At 46.5% G+C, this 19,189-nt stretch overlaps 1 protein-coding gene across 5 annotated transcripts in view; it reads left to right on the forward strand.

Annotated features, from left to right (window-relative positions):
* Positions 1–19,189, forward strand: part of TMEM175 (transmembrane protein 175) — a 26,554-nt gene continuing 7,365 nt past the window's right edge. Inside the window, exons 1-7 of one of the 5 annotated variants that reach the window (XM_036094335.2) lie at positions 1–259; positions 13,253–13,459; positions 13,938–13,976; positions 15,934–16,028; positions 17,996–18,047; positions 18,386–18,421; positions 19,019–19,102. In XM_036094335.2, coding sequence (XP_035950228.1) covers positions 15,985–16,028; positions 17,996–18,047; positions 18,386–18,421; positions 19,019–19,102 — 216 coding nt within the window. In that variant the 5' untranslated portion in view covers positions 1–259; positions 13,253–13,459; positions 13,938–13,976; positions 15,934–15,984. Of the gene's footprint in view, positions 260–13,252; positions 13,460–13,508; positions 13,670–13,937; positions 13,977–15,933; positions 16,029–17,474; positions 17,611–17,995; positions 18,048–18,385; positions 18,422–19,018; positions 19,103–19,189 lie in introns of those variants that run through there. The other 4 variants (XM_036094332.2, XM_036094334.2, XM_036094336.2 and 1 more) reach the window with 4 other exon arrangements.

A 19,189-nucleotide genomic window follows, 5' to 3' on the forward strand; every position in this document is an offset into this window, starting at 1 on the left:
GCCTCGTGACGAGCTTCCGGCCGCCGCGCTCCGGGCGCCTGGCGGACCCGGACGCGGACGCGCGGGCGGTTGGTGTGGCTCCGGGCCCGGCGTGTAACCGTTCCCCAGGCGGCCGTGTCTGCGGAGGCTACTTTTCAGGGTGCTCGGGCCTACGGTGGCGTCAGCCCGCGGCCGGGAGCGGCTCGCTGGACCGCAGCTCTTGAGAAACGCGCAGTTTGGCCGCCCAGCCAGCGACATTCCCCGCGACTTGTTGAGTAAGGTCGGTAGCCCCGGGCACGCTCCTAGCTGGTTCGGTTTGGTGGGGGGCCCACTTTAAGGGTTTGTTCTGAAAAAATGAGTTGGTTGCTACCAAAAGCCTGAAAAACTTTAAAAAACCCGGGTTTCCAGCTTCTGTAGAAAAGTCAGAGCTGGCAACATTGGACCCAGCGTCGCGTGTCACCGATCACCTGCGGCTGCCCCTTCGGGTGAGACACATTTACCTGCCCGCTCGGCGCGTTGCTGTCATCTGCCCGGGTCGTGTAGGCAGCCCCCTCTGTATTCTTTCTCAGACTGAAAAACGGATCTGAAAGTCCCAGCCAGCGTCTTAGTCCTCCTAGAATTTCAGGTTATTAAAAACCTCTTTCAGGACAAACGTGTGTTACTATCCTTACAACAAGAGCAGCTTCGTTTGTACCGTGCTTGTTTGTAACGGACTTTTTATGAGTACCTCGGAGAAGAAGGCACGGTATCCTTACCCCGCCCGCTGCCTCTTTCGGGGATAAGAAAACATGCTCAGCAGTATCATTACTTGGCCATCGTCAACGAGCGTTTCCGCTAGAATTCCCCCCAAGTCATGGCGTTTCCCAGCAGCGCATTCGTCCGGTGCCCCTAAGGGTAGGGGCTCAGGAAAGAGGCCGAGCCATAGACCGGTATTTGATGTCCTCAGCATGTCGATGGCGGTTGACTGTCTTAAGAGCTGAAGAGAGCGGAACACAGAGTTAGGCAGAAAGATGCTAGAACATTGAGAGAGTAGACCAGCGAATGGAGAAGGAGCAGCCAGGGACACGGAGGAAACCGAGGGAGCATTGTGTCCCAGAGCCGAGGAAAGATGTTCCCAGCGGCAGAAAGCTGTTTAAGAGTGACGTAGAAAAAATAAAAGATGTACCTTAGGTTTAGCAACAATGAGATTATCCTGTGATCTTTCAAGAATAGTTCCATCGGAGTGGTGGGGTGGAAGAAGCATAAAGAAGTGGAGAGTTGGAGGGACTGGAGGTTTGGCTGTGGAGAAGGAAGTGTGGGAGCTGGAAGACGCTGTGGGGTGGAGGTGCTTTAGGATGGGAATTTTTGAGCAGCTTGAAGCTGATGGGAGGGAGCTAGTGGGGCGAGAAGGTTTGCCGGTACAGAAGAGGGGGGAGTAACGGATGAAGTCCTCTGGAAGAGAGGGGACTGACATCCAGAGCATAAGGAGAGTGATACTCACTTTGGGCATAAGACACACACTTTTCATAGCAGAGGGAGGGAGGGAAGAGGGCTTGCAGCTGCAGGTAATCTTACGTGTTTATTGGAATGAAAGCGAAGGAATTCTCTGATGGCTTCTGTTTTCACCATGAATGAGGGAAACAAAACATCTACTGAAAACAAGAAGGGAGGTAAGAAAGCTAAGGTTTAAGCAATGTGGAAAAGATATAAAATAGCTGTTGTGGAAAACCTAGTGCATAACTCACTAGAAAGCATGGTAGAGTTTCAGGATTCCTTTGAATTTGGAATTTATCCTCATATGACCTAGGATCAGGTAGAGTTTTAAGTAGTGTAATTACTTTGGAGACCAGAGTTTACTCGGACTTTTTATTTCGTGAGTATCTCTGGAGCACCTTTATATCCTGGCGCCGCACGGACCATGTTCACTCATCTGTATCGCACACTTCTCTCCTGAGCTCTTAGGCCTTTGCCGTTAGATGTCTCATGCTGTGTATACGTGTTTAAAACTGAATTTATGGTCTTCACCTGCAAGCCTCTGTAGACTTCACAGCAAAGAATACAGCCAGAAATTAAGAGAGTCATTTCGTAAGGATGAAGCAGTACATTCATCAAAAAGTTGTAACAGTTCTAAACAGTTTTGCACCTAATAATAAAGCTTTAAAATACGTGAAGCAAAACCAAAGTTTTTTTTAATCAAAACCCAATTGTAAGTTGGTGCTGTAGATTGTAGTTGGAGACTTCAGTACCCCTTTCACAATATACAATAGAACAAGTACTGAGAAAATCACCAAGAATATAGTTGAATGATACCATCAACCAGCTTGACCCAATGGACATTTATGGAACACTTTACACAATACCAGCAAAATACACATTTTCAAGTGCGTAAAGAACATTTACCAAGATGGATCATATTCTGGGCTATGAAACAAATATGTTCTCTGACCTCAATGCAATTAAGTTAGAAAATCAGTAACAGATATCTGGAAAATCTAAATATTTGGAAACTGAATGACTCACTTCTAAATTACCCATGGGTCAAAGGAGAAATCAGAAGGAAAATTAGAATTTTGAGGTGAGAAAATAAACGTGACATTTTAAAATTTGTGGAATGTAGCCAAAACTATACTAGAAGATCTCAAACCAATAATTTCAGCCATTCATCTTAAGAAACAAAAACAAGAGCAAATGAAACCCAAAGTGAGTACAGAAAGGGAAATAGTAAGTGTCAGAGTGGGAACCAGTGAAATAGAAAACAAAAACAGAGAAAATCAGTGACAACAAAAGCTGATTCTTTGAGAAAATCAATAAAATAGAGAAATCCCTGGCTGTATTGAACCAGAAAAAAAAAAAAAAAAAAGACAAATTAACAATATCATGAATAAGAGTAATGATGTCAGTGCTAAAGGGATAATCAGAGAACATGAACACCTTTATGCCAACAAATTCAGCAGCTTAGACTAAAGGAACAAATTCCTTGGAAGACACTACCATGGCTCACTCACTCAAGAAAAAAGTAGATAACTTGAATAGCCTTATATCTATTAAAGCATTGAATTTACAGTTAAAAACTAGAAATATTACTAATTCTGCATAAACTTAAAATTGAAGGAAGGACGTATTAACCAGCACAGCCCATTCTATAAAGATAGCATTATTCTGACACTGAAATTTGACAAAGACATTACAAGAAAAGAAAAAGATTAATATCTCTTGTGGACATAGATACAAAAATTCCTTTAAAACATTTTTTAGCAAGTTGAATCCAATACTGCAAAGCATAGTATAACACGACCAAGTGAGGTTTGTCCCAGGAATGCAAAGTTAGCTTAGCATTTGAAGATTGATCAATGTAATTTACATTATTAACAGAGTGAAAAAGAAAACCAAATGGATCATCTTACTAGACATAGAAAAAAACATGATAAAACCCAACATCTATTCCTAATTTAAAAAAAAAAAAACCTGCCAGCAAACTAGGAATGAAATGAAACTTGGCCAGCATATTAAGGGCATTTATGGTGCTCCTGGGTGGCTCAGTTGGTTGAGCATCTGACTCTTGATTTCAGTTCAGGTCATGATCTCAGGGTCATGAGGTCGGGCCACATCTGGCTCTGCACTGAGCATGGAGCCTGCTTGAGATTCTCTCCCTCTCCCTTTGCCCCTCCGCTCCATGTGCACGTGCATTTTCTCTCTCTCTCCCTCTGAAATAAAATAATAAGGGCGTTTATGAAAAGCCTATAGCTGACATAGAGAATAATAAAAGACGGGATCAGGGGCGCCTGGGTGGCTCAGTCGTTAAGCGTCTGCCTTCGGCTCAGGTCATGATCCCAGGGTCCTGGGATCGAGCCCCATGTCGGTCTCCCTGCTCTGCGGGAAGCCTGCTTCTCCCTCTCCCACTCCCCCTGCTTGTGTTCCCTCTCTCGCTGTGTCTCTCTCTGTCAAATAAATAAAATCTTTAAAAAAAAAAAGTTTAAAAAAAAAAAAAAAAGACGGGATCAGTAACAAGCCAAAGTTGTCAGGTCTTACCAGTTGTGTTCATCATTGTATAAGAAATTCTCGCCAGTGTAATGAGGCAAGAAAAAAAAAAGCTTCCAGGTTGAAAATAACAGGTAAAATTGTTTATGAAGATGACATAATTGTTTATATTACTTTCCCAGTCTTGGTACCGTTGACATTTGGGGCCAGATAATTCCTTGTTGAAGTGAAGGGGTGGCATTGTCTAGTACGTTGTTGGACATTTAGCAGCACCCTTACCTCTATCCCCTAGATACCATTAACACATGTCACTTGCCACAACCAGAATTGTCTCCAGACCTTGCCAAATGTCCCTCGAGGGACATTAGCACCCTCGGTTGACACTCACGGCTCTATGTATAAAAAACAAATGGGATCTACAGAAAGAGCTACTAGGACTAGTAAGTGAATTTAGCAAAATTGCAGGGTACAAGATCAATATGCAAAAAATAAGTGCCATTATTTCTAGATAACCAGCAAGATAGTGGAAGTTGAAATGAGGGGAAAATGCCATTTACAACAGCATCAAAAAATATTAAATGCTTGGGATAAATTTGAAAAAAGATGTGCAAGATTTATATACTGGAAACTAAAAAACATGGCTGGGAGAAATTAAAGACCTTAATAAATGGAAAGAATACACCATATTCATAAATTGGGAGATTTGGTCAGAGTGATTCTTCTCAAATTGATCTATAGATTCAGTGCAATTCCTGGCAAAACCCCAGCAGACTTTTTGTAAAAATTGACACACTGATTCTAAAATTAATCTGGAACTGCAGAGGAGGTAGAATACTCCCAAGTTTGAACAAGGACAAGTTATATGGCTTACATTGCCTAACTTCAGGGCTCATTATAAAGCCACAGTAATCAAAGTAGTGCTGATTTAAGGTACATAAGTAAATCAGTGCATCAGAATAGTCAGAAATTGGCTTGCAAGTACATATAAGGTCAGTTGATTTTTGACAAAGGAATAAAAGTAATTGAAAAGATAGTCTTTTCAAAAAATGTTGCTGGAAAAATTGGATATCCATATGTTTAAAATCCGTATCTTGCATTATATATAAAAATTAAAGCATGAATCTAAATGTGAGACCTGAAACCATAAAACTTATTTTAAAAAAGTGAGATATTTTGGTATGACACTAAAGCACATCAATAAAAGAAACAGTTGGGGCGCCTGGGTGGCTCAGTCATTAAGCGTCTGCCTTCGGCTCAGGTCATGATCCCAGGGTCCTGGGATCGAGCCCCACATTGGGCTCCCTGCTCCGCGGGAAGCCTGCTTCTCCCTCTCCCACTCCCCCTGTGTTCCCTCTCTCGCTATGTCTCTCTGTGTCAAATAAATAAATAAAATATTAATAAAAATAATAGATAAAAGCAACAGTTAACCTGGATTTAATCAAAATCAAAAACTTCAAAATACATTGTTGAAGATACTCAATAGGTGAACAGATAAACTGTGGTATATCTATAAAATGGATTATTATTCAGCAGTAAAAAGAAATGAGCTGTCAAGCCATGGAAAGACATGGAAGAGCCTTAAATGCATATTGCTAAGTGAAAGATGTCAGTCAGAAAAGGCCACATACTGAATGATTCCAATTACATGACATTCTGGAAAAGGAGAAAATGTGGAGACAGTCAAAAGATGAATGGTTGCCAGGGGTTTCTGGGGGAGGGAGGGATAAAAAGGGGGAGCATAGGATTTTTAAGGCAGTTAAACTTCTGGATGATAGTGTAATGGTGGATACAAGTCATATATTTGTCAAAACCTATAGAACCCTAATGTGAACTATGGACTTTTAGTTAGTGATGTATCAGTACGGCTCATCAGTTGCACCAGCTCTATCACATTATTGTGATGTTAACGGGAAACTGGAGGGGCGCCTGGGGGGCTCAGTCGGTTGAGCGTCTGCCTTCGGCTCAGGTTGTGATCCCAGGGTCCTGGGATCGAGCCCCACATCGGGCTCCCTGCTCCGTGGGAAGCTTGCTTCTCCCTCTCCCACTCCCCCTGCTTGTGTTCCCTCTCTTGCTGTGTCTCTCAAATAAAATCTTTAAAAAAAAAAAAAAGGGAAACTGGAGGGGGAGTGGTGAAAAGATATATATGGTAAGTCTACTTTCTGCTCAATTTCTCTGCAAACCTAAAACTGCTCAAAAAAATAACCCATGGGGCGCCTGGGTGGCTCAGTTGGTTAAGCGACTGCCTTCGGCTCAGGTCATGATCCTGGAGTCCCGGGATCGAGTCCCACATCGGGCTCCCTGCTCAGCAAGGGAGTCTGCTTCTCCCTCTGACCCTCCTCCCTCTCATGCTCTCTCTCTCTTTCTCTCTCTCAAATAAATAAATAAAATCTTTAAAAAAAAAAAAAAAAACCCATGAGGGGTGCCTGGGTGGCTGTCGGTAGAGCCTGCAATTCTTGATCTCAGGGTTGTGAGTTCAAGCCCCACATTGGGTGTGGGGGGCTACTAAAAATACATAAATTTATTTTAAAATAGCTTATGAATTTAAAATACATATATATAAATATATACAAATATGTATGTGTGAATATACTGTCGAGAGAATGAAAAGACAGCCCAGAATAGAGAAAGTATTTACAAATCACATAATGGACTTGTATCCAAAATATATGTTTTACTTAATGTGTGTGTGTGTGTGTGTATCTACACAGAACACACATATATAGAGGATATATAAAGAAAAGTGCATCATCTCTGCATAATCTTCACGATAATTTACAAACTCCTGAACAGGCAGGCACACAACCTTCTTTGATTTAGTCCCCGCTTACTTTAGGTGCATCTCCTAGTTTGAGCCTTGTGCTCTAAGCCTTACCAAAGCCCTTGCACTCTGCTGCACGCCAAGCTGTCCGTGTTACAGGCACACACACAGCCGATTCCTTTTTGTCTGTTTCTCACAGCGTTGTTTGAGGATTAGAAGAGATACTACAGATGAAGTACTTGGAACAGTGCTTGGCACATAGTTATTGCTTGACAGATGTCACTTACTCTTGTCATCTTGTCATAAATATTTCCAGACTCAGCTCTGGCATACCCCATTCTTAGAGCTTTCCCAGACTCAGTTCGCCCACAGCGCCCTAATGTGTGTCAGGTAAGCTTACCCTGTTCGTGTTTACCTCTAATGCCCAGCACAGTGCATAATGCCCTACGGGGTCATCGGCTCTCAGTTACCTCCCCTCTTTTATGTGAAATTCCAGCTTTTCCTTATTCCCATCGGGATTTTGAAATTCTTTAGTCTCTTTAAACAAAAAAAATGATCCCTCAACTCCATGTTCCTCTACTTCGTCTTGTATTCTTTATTTCGTTACTCAGTCTTGTATTTTTTTATTACCATGAGTCTTAAAAGCATATATGATGAAAGTAACATGTAACTAACATGTTTTGAACGTGTATGCTGAGCACTGGTTTTTGGTTTTTTAACCCTGGTAAAATACACTTAATAAAATTCACCATCTTAACCATTTTTAAATGTGCAGTTCAGTGACGTTAAGTACATTCACACTTCTGTGCAGCCATCACCACCGTCCATTCATAGAGCTCTTCATCTTGCCAAACGGAAGCTCTATTCCTGTTAAACACTCTTCCTCCTGCCCCTCCCAGCCCCTGGCAATCACCGTTCTGCTTTGTGAATCTGACTACTCTAGAGACCTTGCATAAGTGGGATCATACAGTATTCATGCTTTTGTGACTGGCTTATTTCACTTAGCTAGCATAATGTCCTCAAGACTCGTCCATATTGTAACACGTGAGAATTTCATTTTTAAGGCTGAACAATATTATGTTGTATGTATGTATATACCACATTTTGTTTAGGTATTCATCCATAGCTAGACACTTGGGTTGCTTCCGCCTTTTGGTCATTGCAAATAATATTGCTATGAACACTGGTGTACATACAAATGTATCTTCAAGTCTCTGCTTTTAATTCTTTTGAATATATACTTAGAAGTGGAATTACTGGATCCTTTGGTAATTCTATGTTAATTTTTGGAGGAACCATACTGTTTTCCATAGCAGCTGCACCATTTTATATTCCTACCAAAAGTGTGCAAGGGTTCCAGTTTCTCCACATCCTCCCCCAACACTTGTTATTTTTCATTATTTTTATTATAGCCATCCTGGAGGATGATTATCTCTTGACTTTGATTTACTTTTCTCTAATGTAACCTAATGATGATGTCCATCTTTTTATGTGCTTGTTGGCTGATAATGTATCTTCTTTGAAGAAATGTATATTCACATCCTTTGCCTATTTTTTGAATTGTGTTGTTTTTTTACTGTTGAACTGTAAGGGTTCTTTATATATTTTGGATACTAAATTTTTCTCAGATATATGATATGCAAGTATTTTCTCCCATTCTGTGATCATCTTTTCAATTTCTTAATAGTGTCCTTTGAGGCAGAAAATTCAAATTTTGATGAACTCCAATTTCTATTTTTGTTGTTGTTTGTGCTTTTGATGTCATATTTAAGAGTCCTTTGCCAAATGCAAGGCCATGAAGATTTTCTCCCAGTGTTTTAGCTCTTACATTTAGGTCTTTGATCCATTTTTAATTAATTTTTGTATATGGTATGAGGTAGGATCCAAATTCATTCTTTCACATGTGGATATCCAGTTGTCTCAGCACCATTTGTGGAAAAGACTGTTCTTTCCCCATCGAGTGGTTTTGGCAGCCTTATCAAAAGCTAGTTGACCATAAAAGTAGTGGTTTATTTCTGAACTCTCAGTTCTCCTCTATTGATCTATATATCCTATGCTGCACTGTCTTGATTACCATAGCTTTGTAGTAAGTTTTAAAATGGAGAAGTGAGAGTCGTCCAACTTTATTCTTCTTTTTCAAGATTGTTTTGGGTATTCCATAAATAGTCAAAGGTTCCTTAAATTTCCATATGAATTTTAGGGTCAGCTTGTTAATTCTGATTAGAAGGCAATTGGAATTTTGATAGGGATTGCATTCAGTCTGTACATCAATTTGGGAAGTATCGCCATTTTAACAATATTAAGTCTTCCAGTCCATGGATATCTTTCCATTTACTTAAGTCTTTAATCTCTTTCAACAATGTTTTGCACTTCCTTTGCTAATTTGTTACTATTTTTGATGCTATTGTAAATGTAATTGTTTTCATAAGTTTTTTCTCAGATTGGTTTTTGCTAGTGTATACAAATGCAGTTGATTTTTATATATTGATCTTGTTTCCTGCAACCTTACTGAACTCATTTATTAGATGTAATAGTTTTCTTGTGTGGATTCCTTAGGATTGTCTTTGTGTAAAATCACATCCCCTGCAAATAGAGATAGTTTTACTTCTTCCTTTCCAGTATATATGCCTTATATTTCATTTTCTTGCCTAAGTGCCTTGGCTAGAACCTTGACAGTATAGTGTTGAATAGTGTTGTCCCTGATCTGGGGCAGGCGTGGGGTCAACATTGAGTATGATGTTAGCTGTGAGGTTTTTGTAGATGCCATCTATCCGATTGACAGAGTTGACTTCCATTCCTAATTTGTTGACTGTTTTTATCATGAAGAGGTATTGGATTTTGTCAGATGCTTTTTCTGCATCTGTTGAGAGGATTGTGTCGTTTTTGTCTTTTGTTCCTTTGATGTGGTGTATTACAGTCACTGATTTGTTATTTTAAACCAACCTTGCATTCTTGGAATAAATCCCACTTGGTCATGGTATATAGTCCTTTTTATACATTGCTGGATTCCATTTGTTAACATTTTGTTGAGGATTTTTGTGTCTATATTCAGTATTTACTGATTATTTAAAAATAATATTTGAGAAAATTTAAACATAAAAAAATCTAAAAAACAATATAACAGGTATATGTTTCCTAATTTAGTCAGTGCCTAAAAATCACATGTAACTTTTTGTCTTATTTTTGTGGCATGAATTTTTTCACCCTCCTTGCTCACCCCCCCTTCTACTCTCTCCTGTCTCTCCCCCTCTCTTTTGAGAAGTAAAGTGTTAGAGTTCAGTGCTGGCCATGATGGAGTAAGCCGCCTACAGGCTTTTTCTCCTGATGACAGGTAAAAACGGGATAAAATATTAAAAACAATACAAAGCCGATAGATTGGGAAGGGTATTCGAAACTTGGAGCAGTGACCATGTACGTGTGAGTTTTCCACTTTTTAACATCTTTTTCCCATTTGACCTTTGACCATGGGCCAGCTATCCACTATGGGGCTGTGCTGTGAGAATTGCTGCACATACAGCAAAAACTCTAAGAGAAACCCCTGTCTTTCTGCCTAGAGAAACTGTGGAAAGGGGCCCCTATAAGCAGAAGCATGTGAGGGAAAGGCAAAAGAACTAGAATACTCAGAACAATTTTGAAAAAGAAGAACAAAGTTGGAGGACTCGCTCTATCAGATATCAAGACATACTATGAAGCTGTAGTCAAGACTGATATTGGCAAAGGGATAGGTACATAATAATCAACTGGACAGAATAGACGCTCCCAAGATAGGCCTACACAGATACGGCCTTTAACTTTTGACCAAAGTGCAAAGGCTGTTCAGTGGAGAAAGGATAGTCTTTTCAACAAGTGGTATTGGAATAATCAGACATCCATCTGCAAAAAAGGGAAGCTCAAATATACCTTGCACATTATATTAAAAATTATATAATACTAAATTATTTATAAAAATTATAAAATACATAAAAATCTATCATACACTGAAAGTAAAACCTAAAACTTTAGAACTTCTAGAAAAAAACAGGAAATCTTTGTCATCTTGAGTTAAGCAAAGCATTGTTAGATATGACACCGAAAGAACGATCCATGAAAGAAAAGTCAGGGGCGCCTGGGGGGCTCAGTCAGTGAAGCGTCTGCCTTCAGCTCAGGTCATGATGTCAGGGCCCTGGGACCGAGTGCCGTTGTCAGGCTTCTTGCTCAGCGGGGAGTCTGCTTCTCCCTCTGCTGCTCCCCCTGCTTGTGCTCTTTCTCTCTCTGACAAATAAATAAGTAAGATCTTTAAAAGAAAGAAGAGTTGAGCTAGACTGCATCAGAATGTAAAACTTCTGTGCTCCTACAACGGTAAGAGAATGAACGACAGTTCACAGATTGCGAGCAAATATGTGCAAATTACATACCTAACAAAGGACTTTTAACCAGAATGTATAAAGAACTCTCAAAACTCAACAACACAAATAACTCCCCCCAAAATAAACAAAAGATTCTAACAGACACTTTGCCACAAAAGGTACACAGATAAAAGGCACATGAAAATACCCGATTATTCAGTAGGGAAATGCCACACAAGATACACTACACATCTATTAGCATAGCTAAAATTAAAAGCTAACTTTTTAAAAAATCCTAGCAAACTAAGTGCTGGGGAGGATGAGGAGCAATTGCAATTTTCACGCGCTGCCAGTAGGAGTACACAATGGCACAGCTCCTTGGATGAGTGCTTGGGCAGTTTCTTATAAAGTGAAGCATGCATTTACCGGCAGACGCATTCTGAGGTACTTACCCAAGAGAAATAAAAACATGTTTACACAAATACTTGTGTGCAAATAGTTACAGTGGCTTTATTTATAATCACCCAAAACTAGAAACAACCCACGTTTTCCACCTAGTGAATGGATGAACAAAGGGGTCCATCCATACAGTAGAATTAACTACATAGCAGTAAAAAATATATTATTGATATTCCCAAAACATGGGTGAATCTCAGGCGCACCATGCTGAGTGAAAGAAGCCAGACTCAGAAGGTTCCATGGGGTATGAGCCCATTTATGGGACAGTCTGGAAAGGGCAGACTGATGGTAACAGAAAACATGAATGGTGGCCAGGATTTGGGGTGGAGGAAGGCTTGACCACAGAGGGCGTGCTCGGGGACAGAACTGCATTGTGACTGTGGTCATGGTTACACACCTGTGTGCATTTGTCAAATATTTATAGACCTGTGCACCAGAAGGGGTGATCTTTGTGTAAGCTTTAGAAAGTGAACAAAGTGAGAAATAAATTCTAGATACATCAGAAAGCTAAAGCCCCATTCCCACCCCAGCTCCCACCCCTCCTTGCCAAGGTCATGGCAGTGCTGTCGTGAAATTGGTGAGTGCCTTGCTCCCCTGTTCTTACTGTGCATGTTTGTATAATCACGCTGTGTTCCAAACATTTATATAAATGGTACAATAGTACATGTATTGTTTTTGCAACATGATTTATTTCTCTCAACATTGTGTTTCTGAGTTTGATACATGCCTAGATCTATTTCATTTATCTTCACTTCCTGTCTCCGTCGCTCGGCCGCCGTCGCAAAACCCCGCGGACCGGGCCTTCAACGACAGACCATTGTTTCTCACGGTTCTGGAGGCTGAAGTCTGAGATCGAGGTGGCGGCCTGCAAACGGCCACCTTCTCGCGGTGTCCTCACCAGGAGGCCAGCGACCTCTCCCCTCTCCTCCTCTTCTGTGAGGACACGGATCCCATCTGGGGGCTGCACCCTCATGACCTCCCTCACCTCACCCCCGCCTGAGGGCCCCCCTCCTGATGCCATCCCGCGGGGGGTTAGGGCTTCCACGGAGGAGTCTGGGGGACACGTTCAGTTCTTAGCACTTTTTAACAACTCATTTAGTGTTTAATAATAGAGCGTTTTTGACATTTATTAAAATAAACTGCACCAGTGCATACCCTGTGCGTCTATCCCCTTGTCCACACGCCTGAGGCTGCACCCAGAAATGGAGTTCCCACCTTGTACAAGGGGCGTGCACACCACACTTTATTATTTTTGTCTTCATATGAGTGTAGCGTCCTTTACATTCCCGCGACCTCATCACTCTTGACAGGCTTTTGTAGACCTTAGTGGTACCTCATTGTTTTCACTTGCATTTCCCTAGTTGCTGATGAAGCTGAATATCTTACATGTTTGTTCTCAATTTGCTTTTCTTGTCCAGAAATGGCCAGTAAGCCTCCTTTATCTGTTTCTGGAGGTGGGGCTCGTTTTCGTTTTGTCTTGTCCTTGCGGGGGGCTGGCACTGTTTTAGTCCAAGCCTCTGGGACTTGGTCCTATAGAACATCCCACATTAGGCCACAGCCATACCACCCTGAACACGCCCAGTCTCGTCTGATCTCGGAAGCCAAGCACGGTCGGGCCCAGCTAGTACTTGGAAGCAAGAACATCCCACATTTAGGATGAAAGTGTCTAACAGTGCAGTGGTCTCGTGTTGGGCTCAACGGTTTCAGGCTGGTGACACAGCGTGGAGGGTGCCTACCATGCGTCTGTGCTTTCTCTCGTTTCTCCTGTTTCTAGAGGGGAGGCAGGCACTGAGCGTGGCTCCTAGATGACAGTGCTCAGCAGTGAAGCGGTGCTCCTCCTGCAGGCTGGAAATAACAGGGGCCTCCTGGGAGAGGACCGGTGGCAGAGTGGGTCCTTCCAACCACCACTAAGCCCCCGTCGGGAAGGGCATCCTGCTCTCAGGCACCAACCCACCCTGTGTCGCAGCAGAAGGCAGCAGGGGTAGGCCCCAGTAGCACTCTGGCCTGCTCAGACCTGTGCTTCTTCCCAGGCCCCACCATGTCCGAGCCCCAGAGCCCAGAACCGGCCCTCAGTATACAGGGAGACTCCCCCACGGGCATGAAGGATGAGGACACTGCTGACGGGATCCAGCACTCACACCGCATGCTCAGCTTCAGTGATGCACTCCTGTCCATCATTGCCACTGTGATGGTCCGTGTGGGGCCCCACCCAGAGCCCCTCTCACATCAGGACCCCTGGCCACCCCCTCTCAAGACAGTCTTCTGGTAGAGCTTGGCCCAGTATAGACCCTGCCCTGTCTCAGCAGTGTCCTGGGGTCTCCCGGCCACTCAGGCGGCTGGATGGGTGGGGGGAGCAGTCCAGCACTGGCCCAAGTCCCTGGCACCATGGCATCCAAGGAGTGGTCTGTGCACAGCCCAAGAAATGTCCCTTGGTTCTTTTTGTGTCTTTGCTCTCACAGATCCTGCCTGTGACCCACACGGAGATCTCCCCAGAACAGGTACTTGGGGACCACAGTCTGCAGCATCCAGGGTGAGGGTGAGGGTGCAGGAGACTCAGTCCATAAGCCCAATTCTAGGCTCCACCCAAGATGTGCCTGGCTGGGAGGGCTGGGGCAAGGTCGTCTTCTGCTCCCTTGGCCACCCTGGTCGGCCCCAATCCTGGCCTGCAAATAGGGTCAGTGCCCTCAAAGTGAGCCTTAAGGGTGGGTTGAGAATAGAAAGTGCAGTAGCCCATCTGGTTGTGGGCCTGGAAACCTGTTCCTGGCTCCCCCAGAGTGTCCGTCACGGTAGATGGTTACTACTGGGCTGGGGGCCTCCTCAGTGCACAGGGGCACATGGGTTTTATCATAGAAGTGAGTGTGAAACAGTTTCTAAAGCAGAGTTTCCATTTGTATTAAGAGAATATTTCTGTTTTATAAGTTAAGTAGCGACACACAGCACCTCAAAAGCTGGACACGATTTCAGAAGACTCTTGAAAGTCCCCGGGCATGCCTGTGTGAGCGTGCCTCGCTCAGCCCCTCAGTGTGAACGGGGGTGCGGTTGGGGCACGGAGGAGTGAGGGTGGGAGGTGCTGGGGCTGCTGGGCCTGCCAGCTGCCGTCTGGGCGCCAGGCCCAACTAGCACACTTAGCCTGGATGCAGTTGGGAATCACAGGAGCTGCTTAGACTTCGTCTTTTTCATCTCTGGAAGAGTGACTGGTACCTCTGGTAGGGTTTTGAAGAGAATTAAGTAGAAATGCAGGTCTAGCCCGGTAGCAGCAGCGGCCGGGTGGAGGGCCTGGTGCCACTCTGCTCCCTAGCTGCCCTCTTCAAAGGCAGCCTGCTACCCACTGGGGCCCTGGTGCTCACCTAGCTGTGCCTGCTCCAGAACCTTCTCTGGGGAGGGCCTGGGCCTGGGCCAGGTCAGAGACCTCAATGCTACCAATTTCAGCATGGGGTGTGGATGAGGAGCTCCTGGGGGCTTCGTCGGTTGCACGTCTGACTCTTGGTTTCGGCTCAGGTCCTGACTCACGGATGGTGAGATCAAGCCCCACATCGGGCTCTGCGCCCAGTGGGGGAGTCTACTAGAGATTCTCTCCCTCTGCCCTTCCCGTCCCGCACATGCTCGCTCTCTACAAAAATAATAAAATCTTTAAAAAAAAAGAGATTGGGGTGCGGATGTGGACAGGAGATGCCAGGAGGCACGGGACGGTGCATGCGGTAAACCCCACTTCTCTGCAGGGGGGTCATCTTTTTGGAGAGCGGTACTTGTCGTTGTGAAATCTCTGTGTGTGTTAGCTGGTTCATGGAGAAGCTCTGAGCCAGAAAGCTGTGCAGCGGTCTGGGGACGCCCACAGAGAGGACAGTGCTGGAAGCTGTCAGCTAGCAGGCACTCCTCCCAACTTGAAGGGAAGGACTAGTCAAGGTCCAGAAAACCTAGCAATTCAGACACTCTGAGTCCTCAGTGAAGTACTGGGATATTGGGTGAGACACCCAGTTGCGGGTAAAGAACCAGAGAAAAGGGCAAAGCGATCAGTTTTCCACTTTGAGTTTTTGCTGATAAAGTCCAAGCTTTGTGTCCAGCTCATTTCCATTTTCCCCATCATGCCTGCAAGTCACTTCCCGCCTGGGGGGGGGGGGTGCTCCACGACCTCCCCAGGCTTTATAGCTACGTCAGATTGGGACACCTGGCAGCTCGGTTGGCTCTCTGCTCTGGACAAAGAGTCTCTGCCTCAAGAGCTGCCATTTCAGCGGGAAGCTCCCCACGAGATCCCCAAAGAGGCACCTGTGGGATGTGGGGCATGGGTGGTGTGGAGCAAGGGGTAGGGGGCTGGGGGCTACCCCGAAGAGGAGCCTCTTCTCAGCAGGGAGGGGCTGGGTAGAGGCCGATCCAAGGACCCTTCACGGGCCCTGCATGGGGCCGCCCTCTGGCTGCCGCAGAGTAAAGTCTGATGCTGACGCCCTTCTGTTCTGCCAGTTTGACAAAAGTATACAGAAGCTTCTAGCAACCAGGATTGCCGTTTATCTGATGACCTTTCTCATCGTGACTGTGGCCTGGGCAGCGCACACAAGGTACGGAGCCAGGCCGGGGGCTTTTTCCAGACTGAGATCCACGTCTTTGTGGCTCCCTTGGTGTGTGTGCCCCGTGGCCGCAGGCCTCCGCTCGCTCGCCTCCACGTGACACAGCGTCTCCCGCTCCCACAGGCACACGCGCGGGGCCTCGACCCGGCACGGGGCAGGGCAAGGGCAGGGCTGCGAGCGGGCTGCCCTGTGCGTCCCCGTGGCGCTGCGCCGTGCACGCACGCTCCCTCTGCCCGGTCCCGGGACTCTGGCGAGGAGGATGAGGCTGCACGATGCACACTCCCAAGCCAGAGCCTTCTTTTCGGGAGGGGCTGCAGGGGACCCCTGACCCCCAGCCGGGGCAGGAGGGCTCTCAGGAAGAGCGTTGGGGTGGGATGTGGGCACGGATGCCCTCCGTTATTGGTCTGCCCTTGCAGAGGAAACACTTCTGGCTGGGGGGTGCCAGGCGAACAGGGAGACTTGGAGCCCTTCAGACGCAGGTGCTCGCGTTGACAGTATCTTAACATTTTACGTTACAAACTTGTTTTCAGCAAGATGACCGTTTCTGGCGGGGACAGGCGGCCCTTCATAAGGGCTTAGGGAGGGGCTTTTCCCTTCCACCTCGATTGTCCACGGAGAGTGAGAAGCTACAGCCACCCTCTGTCTGGTCCTGCTGGCGGCCGTGCAGGCAGCCGATGTGGCTGAGCTCCTGTCGCTCCGGTAGCATGCACAGGGCCACACAGAGCCTCGCGTGTGTGCTGGGTCATCGATGGCCACCCTTGGGGGCCACGGTGCCCAGAGCAGCACAGATCTGCCCGGGGCCCTCACGGCTGTGCGCGTCCCCCCAGGCTCCGTGGGTCGCCAGTGGGGCTGCCATCCCGAGGGGATGCAGCCCTGAGTATTGGCCCCTCGGGCCCCTTTTGGCCCCTGGCTGGATGCAGACCCCCCACGTAGGGGGGACTGAGGCCCACTGAGCCCTGCCCAGGGAAGGTCTTGTCCTCAGAGGGTCAGAGCCCTGCAGGGTCTCCAAGGAGGAGCTGGGCGAGTTCCTCAGTTGCGCGTGGTCCCTGGCCCTGTGTTTAGTTTTCTGTCACTCCTTCCTGCCTCCATATCAAACCATCTCTCTGTTCTGTGGGGTGTTTCAGCAGGTTTAGTGAATGGCATCCCTGGAAGGACTTGTTTCTTTTTTTTTTTTTTTTTAAGATTTTATTTATTTATTTGTCAGAGAAGAGGGTACAAGTAGAGGGCATGGCAGGCAGAGGGAAAAGCACACTCCCCGCAGAGCAGGGAGCCCAACGTGGGACTTGATCCCAGCACCCTGGGACTGTGCCCTGAGCCGAAGGCAGATGCTTAACGACTGAGCCACCCAGGTGTCCAGGACTTCCTTTTTTAAAAGTGGTCTTTGGACGCAAGACCTGAAGAACAAGTTCCCTGGAGGTTTGAACTCCTCCTTCTCAGGTTTCCAGTCTCCCAGAGAACTTGAGGCGCCTCCCGAGGGCACGTCCTCCCTCCTCAGCTCCCTCCGTGGCTTCTGCATACCCACCCCGGCTCTGTTGGAAACCATGCACTCCAAGTTACAAGAGTCCGTGAAAATGTGAGCAATGCAGTTTCTAGGGACTTAGGGTATCCTGTTTGTATTTTCAATGACCTCCAAAGTTTGTACACTAGGTAGAATTTTAAATTTGGTTAAAAATGACATATTTGAGGTACGTGGGTGGCTCAGTCCGTTAAGCATCAGGCTCTTGATTTTGGCTCAGGTCATGATCTCAGGGTCGTGAGATCGAGCCCCGTGTCGGGCTCCACACTGGGCCTGTAGCCTGCTTAAGATTCTCTCTCTCCCTCTGGCCCTGCCCCTCCCCCTTCCGCCAAAATGACATCTTTTATTGACATTTTCATCAGCAAATGCTGGAGCATGTGTGTAATGCTGTTGGAGCCTCTTTATTGACAGCACATCTTCCTGATTGTCTTACATGGTTTAGACTGTTCCAGGTTGTTGGGAAAATAGACGACACGCTTGCCTTGCTCAACCTGGTAAGTCGTCCTTCCGTTTCTTGAGAAACGAGTATGTTTGTAGGCCCATCCTCTGAAGAGGGCAAGCAGGGGCTCGGCCTTTCTGGCGCCTCTGGTGTACGGAGCCTGGAACCCACCACCCGCTCCAGGGCTCCTCCCACGTCCTCCCCCGGGGGCGCCCCTGACAAGATGAGCCCCCTCCCCTCTGTGTTGGGCGGCAAGGGTCTGAGCTTCCTTGGGGTCTAGGAGGTAGACAGTGACATGCCTCTGGGGTGGGGCACTGCCAGAGGTCACCCTGGGCAGCAGGGCCTGGAGCCACCTGCCTGCCTTCCCGTCCTTCCCTTCCTCCTCCTTTCTAGGCCTGCATGATGACCATCACCTTCCTACCATTCACCGTAAGTACCTGCAGTTTCCTCCCCGGGGCCAGCCTGCCCTCCCCTGGGCAAGAGGACTCGAGACCCCGGATGCTTCCTCAGAAACTCTCAGACCAGCTGGGTGGTCCAGGGCCCAAGCACAGAGTTACATTCATGGCTGCTTTGAGGGTGGGGCATACCTAGGGTTCCCAGGCTGGTTGAAGGAAGGGAAAGCCTCCCCAAAAGGGGCCTGCAATGGGAGAGACACCAGCTTGGCCTCTTACGGGCCCAATGAGGGGCATCCCGTCCATGCTCACCAACACTCGCGCCTCCTGCCTGGCCCCCATCCCACTGCTGCCGTCCCAGGCTCCTCCCCAGCAATGCCTTCATGCCTGCCCCACTCTCAGTTCGGACAGAACTGTGCTCTGGGTGGGCAGGGCTGTGTGTCACAGAATTCTTCATGAATCTGATGACATTTCGGCTTTAAAGGCTTAAAGCATTCCGTGGAATTGCTCTGGTAGGGAGGGACACCCTCTGGGTCTACTGCCGGATGCGTGTGCCTGGCTGAGAGCAGGAGGCTCGTGAGCTCCGGGGCCCTGCAGAACCTGGTTTTGTCTTGTCTTGTGTTCTTGGCTGCAGTTTTCCTTAATGGTGACCTTCCCCGAGGTGCCTCTGGGCATCTTCTTGTTCTGTATGTGCGTGATCGCCATCGGGGCCGTGCAGGTAGGACACCCAGCCTGCCTCCCCTCCCCCACACGCTTGTCCTCCTGAGCACACATTGTCCACACGTGCAGCGAGAGTCGTGCTCGC

The sequence above is a fragment of the Halichoerus grypus genome, chromosome 3 (assembly GCF_964656455.1).
Source record: "Halichoerus grypus chromosome 3, mHalGry1.hap1.1, whole genome shotgun sequence".
Taxonomy (NCBI): domain Eukaryota; kingdom Metazoa; phylum Chordata; class Mammalia; order Carnivora; family Phocidae; genus Halichoerus; species Halichoerus grypus.